This window comes from Mytilus trossulus, unplaced genomic scaffold, assembly GCF_036588685.1.
Source record: "Mytilus trossulus isolate FHL-02 unplaced genomic scaffold, PNRI_Mtr1.1.1.hap1 h1tg000265l__unscaffolded, whole genome shotgun sequence".
Lineage (NCBI taxonomy): Eukaryota > Metazoa > Mollusca > Bivalvia > Mytilida > Mytilidae > Mytilus > Mytilus trossulus.
Genome location: NW_026963323.1, coordinates 240,282 through 249,183, shown reverse-complemented (window position 1 = coordinate 249,183; position 8,902 = coordinate 240,282). Strand labels below are relative to the sequence as shown.

At 35.5% G+C, this 8,902-nt stretch overlaps 1 protein-coding gene across 1 annotated transcript; it reads left to right on the top strand.

The window, feature by feature from the left end:
* Nucleotides 1-2,083: 2,083 nt before the first annotated feature.
* LOC134701751 (uncharacterized) lies at nt 2,084-8,079 on the top strand. Its single transcript, XM_063562887.1, has 2 exons — nt 2,084-2,149; nt 6,561-8,079. The coding sequence occupies exons 1-2, from the start codon at nt 2,097-2,099 to the stop codon at nt 7,873-7,875; spliced, it is 1,368 nt and encodes a 455-aa protein (XP_063418957.1). The 5' UTR covers nt 2,084-2,096; the 3' UTR covers nt 7,876-8,079.
* The last annotated feature ends 823 nt before the right edge of the window (nt 8,080-8,902 follow it).

Genomic DNA, 8,902 nt, shown 5'->3' with positions numbered 1-8,902 from the left:
TGTTTGTGTAATGTACAGTACAAGTCCCAAAATATGTCCAAGTTTCAGAAAAATTGCATGTTTACAACTTACAAATTTAGCCAATACACATCCATACCCCTATGGACAAGTCAAGAGGTGTTCCGAAAACTGTAAATATCACCTTTTTGCACCTGGCCTAATCACTCTTTCCATATCAAAATCAGTTAAAATAAAACATCTAAAAATTTATTTCACCTCTCTTCTTTCATTTCCACCTTATAAAAGCTAAGAAATGTTTGAGAAAAGGAAAGAAAAAAATTTAAGAAGAAATACACTTAAATTAAAGGGAACTATATTCGTGAACAACGAAAAGTGGGGTCATTAATTGTGGTCTTGGGCCTATTAGACCCTTTTTCTTCAATATAATGCCCCAAAAAATGGCACGCATTAAGCTTATTCTATATCCAACTAGCATACCAAATATCAAATCAATCCGACAAGTTTTATGGCAGTTCTGATAGTTTTAATAACACTACCCTCAGGTTGATAATTCTAGGTATTTTCTGGCATGAAATTATAAAAACATAAAACAACTAGGAAAAGTAAAAGTTTAATAACTTTCTTGTTAAACATGATATCTTATAAAAGTAAAATGTCTATAGTAGCTAAATGGTTACATTTCTAGAATCTGAAAGAAAATTTATAAAAAAATATGTTTTTCTAATTGAAATTAAATTTTTTCTTTAATTATTTTTTAATTTGGTTAATATACCAACACTAGATATAAAAAAAATCCATTTAAAATATTTAAAAAGAAAATTTACTTCCAAAACTTATCTTAAAAAATTGCTTATCTTATCTGTAATAAGTAAAATATAACATAAACACTAATTAGTCAAATTTCACAGGTACTTGGCCTGTTTACCTGAGGTACCAATATTCAAGTGTAACATCAGGTCAGATTACATGTAAAGAAAATTTCAAACTAGTGTAATTTCTTTATTTCTTGAAATATTCCTCTAAAATAAACTTTTTAGTGAAGTTTTCTGTTTAGTTTATCCTTATAGATAAATAGAATTAAATTTTCGAACAGATTTTTGTAAAAAAAACAGTTATTAAAAATTATACTGCATTTTGAAAAATAAATTATCTAAAAAATTAATAAAAAAAAAAATATGCTTCTTTGTTCAATTAATCTCTTAATAAATGATTAAGTAACCTATTTCAATAGATTTGGATAAAACAATCTTTATCTGAACCCCTAATAGTACATTAATTGGCTTAGTTGGATACTGCTAAGAAAACTCTGTTAATTCAGAGTTGCCTCTGAAGGTGGTCTCTTGAAATCCATGTCACAGACTGCATCAAAAGAAAAAATGTACATCAAAGCAGATATCATACAGTGCTTGATTATAAATATAAGGATGTCCAAAGTTTATGCTATCAGTCCAAGTTGTGATATTACGGATCCAGTTAAAATTTTTAAAATGTTCACTAAAGGTTATACCCCATATAGCAAAGGCAAGAAGAGGTCAAAGAAAGACAACTCTCCAAGAAATCCTGGATGGTTCCCTGTAGGCACAAGTGGTAGAAGCAGAAGCCGGACGCCAATACAGATCCCTGATTCAGCTAGTGCAAGTACTTCCTATGTGCGGCAAACTTTACAATCTCCTGACTATGAAAATGCTACTGGTCACATCTGTACTCTTCGACCGCAAGCGAATGCTAACCTGAAAATAGAAGAAAACAACGCATTACATTGTGGTATGAGATGGATAGACAGTCAACTGACAACCAGCTTGATCAACACTACTTATGATAAACACAAAATGGAGTCACCATCCTGTCCTAGGTTGAATGTGGACTATCATGAACAGAAAAAGTGGGGAACTTGCTGGCAGTATACCCTAAAATGCCTAACCTGTGGTTTTATTGGAGACAGAACGAAGATGTATAAAGAAATAGCTAATGGTAAACCAGGACCCAACCCAGGACAACCAAATGTAGCCCTTGCATCTGCTTTGCAGGATTGCCCAATTGGAAATACCACGGTGCAGCAACTACTTGCAGGAGTTGACACACCACCACCATGCCGCAGCAGTATGCAACGCACATCTAACAGAGTAGCAGCTGAAATGGTCAAACTTAACAAAACAGACATGGCACAGAAACTTGAACAAGTAAAAGAGTGAACAGAAAGAGAGGTGTACCAGAAAATGAAATCAACATAACTGTGGATGCTAGATACAACAGCAATACAATTGTTAGTAAAAAGAAGCCCGGTCAGAATGCCACTCAAGCATTCGCACTTGGTATTGAAACAATGACAGACAGAAAGTTTATTGTAGCTGCAGTTGTGCAGAATAAGATGTGCTGGAAAGGGGCTTGGCTTAGAGGGAAAGGCTTTCCAATAGAATGTCCTGGCCATGAAGAATGTACTTCAAATTTATACAGAGCTGCTGCCCTGTCAGAGTATGAGCTGGGAAAAGAGATGGGAAACCAGCTAGGACTACAGAAATTTCTTGTACGGTATGTGACTACAGATGGAGATGGACGTTCAGCTAGAGGTATTGAAGATGCTATTAAAGCTCTGGAACCAATGTGGGAGGTAGAAAGACTCGCAGATCCAGTACATTTGGGGCAGTCTCAATTCAGGGCCTCTAATCGTGCTCAATACAGTGCGGGAATGTTCCATGGTAAAACAAAAGAAGAAAATAGACAACTAAAGACAGTGTTTAGCAAAGATATTAAGTGCAGATGCTCCATGATAATTAATAAACTGATGGAAAAGTACGACAAAAACATTGATGATATGAGTAAAGACTTACCAAAAGTTCTAGATGCAACTCTTCGCTGCTATGATGGTGACTGCACCCTGTGTCAGGAACATTCCATTGTCTGCAAAGGTGATGCTGCACTTAACTGGTGGAGTCGTTCCCATTACTTGTCCACATACCAAATCACTGCCCTGCAAATGGATAAAACAGACAAATTTTTACTACAAGAAATCCTGAAAATGAAACTAACAAAAGCAGCTGTTGAAAGTATGAGACTGTATGACAATACAAACAAAAATGAAGGAGTTCACAGAGCAATGAGTGTAAATTTGCCAAAAAATGTAATTTACTCCAAAAACATGGAAGGACGACTTGCCTCAGGTGTACATCGAAATAACAACATGCCAGGAACTTCAACCCAACTGAAATGTAAGAATCTAGGAGTAGACCTTTCAACTAGAAGTCAACTTTACCTGAAGAAAATGGACACTAACTTCAAATACAGTCAGGATTATGAACTGAGACCAGCAGTTCAAGAAAGGAGATTAAAGCAGAATGCAGAAAAGTTAGCCGAGCACAAAACATGGAGGGAAATGAATAAAAAGCATGATTATTACTGTAAAGACCAATTAGATCCACAGCCTGCCTTACAGTTCCAGGACCATGACAGCTACTGCAAACCAAAGCTCAATGCAAGACCTGCTGCTGACAGAGATACCAGCTGATCCACCTAAAGACCAACAGCAAACAGAATCATAAAAGGTCCTTTTAAGGGCCACACAAATATTAAAAAAAGAATCTGAATTTGTTGTACATCAGTCTTGAAATTTCTTTTCTTTTTCTCCCTCATTTCAATTTTTTGCCAGCCCTTCCCTTGGAATATTAAAATAAATGTACCCAATTAATATTTTACCCAAATTATTATTATCCATTTTCAACTCCACTCTACAGGGAGGGAGGGGTTCTGGGTGGCCCAAGCAGGAACAGGTTGAAACGCATGACTGTCGGCTGTTGTTGAAACCATGAGGTTCCAACGACAGATGCCCGACAGTAATACATTTGGAATTGTGGCACAGGTGCGAAACATCATAAGATTTATCAATAAAAATATTCTGATGATGCACCATGTAGGCAAGCCTGTGCACATGCATTTGTCTCCACCCTCTGGCATCTGGAAATTTACAATTTAAAACCCCATATTTGCCATTAGGTGTACATAAACCTGTCCAAATTTGACACTGCCCATTATAGCCAGGTGCAGAGCTATCATTCAGTTTTTGTCTATATTTTTGAAAAAATGCATCCATTTTGAAGATATTGTTTTAGAAAGACATAAGAGTAGTAATCTATTCAAAAAATAAAAAGGGGTCCAACAGAATTGACAGAAAGGGCTGAAACAGGGGTCAAAGGTCTTTCAGTGCATCAAAATGGCCAAAAATACCCCTAAAGTGCCCAATATCCCAGAATCATGATATATAAAAGTTAAAAATACATTAAACAACTAGTATTTATCATTTGAAGTGACTTTCTACCAATAAAGTTGGTCCATTCTTTATTTTCAAGATTTTGGGAATCAGCCTCTTAGGCCCGAGACCACAATTAATTCCTCTATTAGTTCTTTATAACGTTTTGTCTCATTAAAAAAATTTGAACTATTCTTTTTGGCAGATCTTTTGTTTGTGTAATGTACAGTACAAGTCCCAAAATATGTCCAAGTTTCAGAAAAATTGCATGTTTACAACTTACAAATTTAGCCAATACACATCCATACCCCTATGGACAAGTCAAGAGGTGTTCCGAAAACTGTAAATATCACCTTTTTGCACCTGGCCTAATCACTCTTTCCATATCAAAATCAGTTAAAATAAAACATCTAAAAATTTATTTCACCTCTCTTCTTTCATTTCCACCTTATAAAAGCTAAGAAATGTTTGAGAAAAGGAAAGAAAAAAATTTAAGAAGAAATACACTTAAATTAAAGGGAACTATATTCGTGAACAACGAAAAGTGGGGTCATTAATTGTGGTCTTGGGCCTATTAGACCCTTTTTCTTCAATATAATGCCCCAAAAAATGGCACGCATTAAGCTTATTCTATATCCAACTAGCATACCAAATATCAAATCAATCCGACAAGTTTTATGGCAGTTCTGATAGTTTTAATAACACTACCCTCAGGTTGATAATTCTAGGTATTTTCTGGCATGAAATTATAAAAACATAAAACAACTAGGAAAAGTAAAAGTTTAATAACTTTCTTGTTAAACATGATATCTTATAAAAGTAAAATGTCTATAGTAGCTAAATGGTTACATTTCTAGAATCTGAAAGAAAATTTATAAAAAAATATGTTTTTCTAATTGAAATTAAATTTTTTCTTTAATTATTTTTTAATTTGGTTAATATACCAACACTAGATATAAAAAAAATCCATTTAAAATATTTAAAAAGAAAATTTACTTCCAAAACTTATCTTAAAAAATTGCTTATCTTATCTGTAATAAGTAAAATATAACATAAACACTAATTAGTCAAATTTCACAGGTACTTGGCCTGTTTACCTGAGGTACCAATATTCAAGTGTAACATCAGGTCAGATTACATGTAAAGAAAATTTCAAACTAGTGTAATTTCTTTATTTCTTGAAATATTCCTCTAAAATAAACTTTTTAGTGAAGTTTTCTGTTTAGTTTATCCTTATAGATAAATAGAATTAAATTTTCGAACAGATTTTTGTAAAAAAAACAGTTATTAAAAATTATACTGCATTTTGAAAAATAAATTATCTAAAAAATTAATAAAAAAAAAAATATGCTTCTTTGTTCAATTAATCTCTTAATAAATGATTAAGTAACCTATTTCAATAGATTTGGATAAAACAATCTTTATCTGAACCCCTAATAGTACATTAATTGGCTTAGTTGGATACTGCTAAGAAAACTCTGTTAATTCAGAGTTGCCTCTGAAGGTGGTCTCTTGAAATCCATGTCACAGACTGCATCAAAAGAAAAAATGTACATCAAAGCAGATATCATACAGTGCTTGATTATAAATATAAGGATGTCCAAAGTTTATGCTATCAGTCCAAGTTGTGATATTACGGATCCAGTTAAAATTTTTAAAATGTTCACTAAAGGTTATACCCCATATAGCAAAGGCAAGAAGAGGTCAAAGAAAGACAACTCTCCAAGAAATCCTGGATGGTTCCCTGTAGGCACAAGTGGTAGAAGCAGAAGCCGGACGCCAATACAGATCCCTGATTCAGCTAGTGCAAGTACTTCCTATGTGCGGCAAACTTTACAATCTCCTGACTATGAAAATGCTACTGGTCACATCTGTACTCTTCGACCGCAAGCGAATGCTAACCTGAAAATAGAAGAAAACAACGCATTACATTGTGGTATGAGATGGATAGACAGTCAACTGACAACCAGCTTGATCAACACTACTTATGATAAACACAAAATGGAGTCACCATCCTGTCCTAGGTTGAATGTGGACTATCATGAACAGAAAAAGTGGGGAACTTGCTGGCAGTATACCCTAAAATGCCTAACCTGTGGTTTTATTGGAGACAGAACGAAGATGTATAAAGAAATAGCTAATGGTAAACCAGGACCCAACCCAGGACAACCAAATGTAGCCCTTGCATCTGCTTTGCAGGATTGCCCAATTGGAAATACCACGGTGCAGCAACTACTTGCAGGAGTTGACACACCACCACCATGCCGCAGCAGTATGCAACGCACATCTAACAGAGTAGCAGCTGAAATGGTCAAACTTAACAAAACAGACATGGCACAGAAACTTGAACAAGTAAAAGAGTGAACAGAAAGAGAGGTGTACCAGAAAATGAAATCAACATAACTGTGGATGCTAGATACAACAGCAATACAATTGTTAGTAAAAAGAAGCCCGGTCAGAATGCCACTCAAGCATTCGCACTTGGTATTGAAACAATGACAGACAGAAAGTTTATTGTAGCTGCAGTTGTGCAGAATAAGATGTGCTGGAAAGGGGCTTGGCTTAGAGGGAAAGGCTTTCCAATAGAATGTCCTGGCCATGAAGAATGTACTTCAAATTTATACAGAGCTGCTGCCCTGTCAGAGTATGAGCTGGGAAAAGAGATGGGAAACCAGCTAGGACTACAGAAATTTCTTGTACGGTATGTGACTACAGATGGAGATGGACGTTCAGCTAGAGGTATTGAAGATGCTATTAAAGCTCTGGAACCAATGTGGGAGGTAGAAAGACTCGCAGATCCAGTACATTTGGGGCAGTCTCAATTCAGGGCCTCTAATCGTGCTCAATACAGTGCGGGAATGTTCCATGGTAAAACAAAAGAAGAAAATAGACAACTAAAGACAGTGTTTAGCAAAGATATTAAGTGCAGATGCTCCATGATAATTAATAAACTGATGGAAAAGTACGACAAAAACATTGATGATATGAGTAAAGACTTACCAAAAGTTCTAGATGCAACTCTTCGCTGCTATGATGGTGACTGCACCCTGTGTCAGGAACATTCCATTGTCTGCAAAGGTGATGCTGCACTTAACTGGTGGAGTCGTTCCCATTACTTGTCCACATACCAAATCACTGCCCTGCAAATGGATAAAACAGACAAATTTTTACTACAAGAAATCCTGAAAATGAAACTAACAAAAGCAGCTGTTGAAAGTATGAGACTGTATGACAATACAAACAAAAATGAAGGAGTTCACAGAGCAATGAGTGTAAATTTGCCAAAAAATGTAATTTACTCCAAAAACATGGAAGGACGACTTGCCTCAGGTGTACATCGAAATAACAACATGCCAGGAACTTCAACCCAACTGAAATGTAAGAATCTAGGAGTAGACCTTTCAACTAGAAGTCAACTTTACCTGAAGAAAATGGACACTAACTTCAAATACAGTCAGGATTATGAACTGAGACCAGCAGTTCAAGAAAGGAGATTAAAGCAGAATGCAGAAAAGTTAGCCGAGCACAAAACATGGAGGGAAATGAATAAAAAGCATGATTATTACTGTAAAGACCAATTAGATCCACAGCCTGCCTTACAGTTCCAGGACCATGACAGCTACTGCAAACCAAAGCTCAATGCAAGACCTGCTGCTGACAGAGATACCAGCTGATCCACCTAAAGACCAACAGCAAACAGAATCATAAAAGGTCCTTTTAAGGGCCACACAAATATTAAAAAAAGAATCTGAATTTGTTGTACATCAGTCTTGAAATTTCTTTTCTTTTTCTCCCTCATTTCAATTTTTTGCCAGCCCTTCCCTTGGAATATTAAAATAAATGTACCCAATTAATATTTTACCCAAATTATTATTATCCATTTTCAACTCCACTCTACAGGGAGGGAGGGGTTCTGGGTGGCCCAAGCAGGAACAGGTTGAAACGCATGACTGTCGGCTGTTGTTGAAACCATGAGGTTCCAACGACAGATGCCCGACAGTAATACATTTGGAATTGTGGCACAGGTGCGAAACATCATAAGATTTATCAATAAAAATATTCTGATGATGCACCATGTAGGCAAGCCTGTGCACATGCATTTGTCTCCACCCTCTGGCATCTGGAAATTTACAATTTAAAACCCCATATTTGCCATTAGGTGTACATAAACCTGTCCAAATTTGACACTGCCCATTATAGCCAGGTGCAGAGCTATCATTCAGTTTTTGTCTATATTTTTGAAAAAATGCATCCATTTTGAAGATATTGTTTTAGAAAGACATAAGAGTAGTAATCTATTCAAAAAATAAAAAGGGGTCCAACAGAATTGACAGAAAGGGCTGAAACAGGGGTCAAAGGTCTTTCAGTGCATCAAAATGGCCAAAAATACCCCTAAAGTGCCCAATATCCCAGAATCATGATATATAAAAGTTAAAAATACATTAAACAACTAGTATTTATCATTTGAAGTGACTTTCTACCAATAAAGTTGGTCCATTCTTTATTTTCAAGATTTTGGGAATCAGCCTCTTAGACCCTTTTTCTTCAATATAATGCCCCAAAAAATGGCACGCATTAAGCTTATTCTATATCCAACTAGCATACCAAATATCAAATCAATCCGACAAGTTTTATGGCAGTTCTGATAGTTTTAATAACACTACCCTCAGGTTGATAATTCTAGGTATTTTCTGGCATGAA

Bases quoted from the DNA above. Each gene is read 5' to 3' on its own strand.
- LOC134701751 (XM_063562887.1), top strand. From the start codon at position 2,097: ATGGTCAAACTTAACAAAACAGACATGGCACAGAAACTTGAACAAGTA. The intron at 2,150-6,560 runs GTGAACAGAAAG...AACAAGTAAAAG, and splicing joins AAACTTGAACAAGTAAAAGA to AGTGAACAGAAAGAGAGGTG.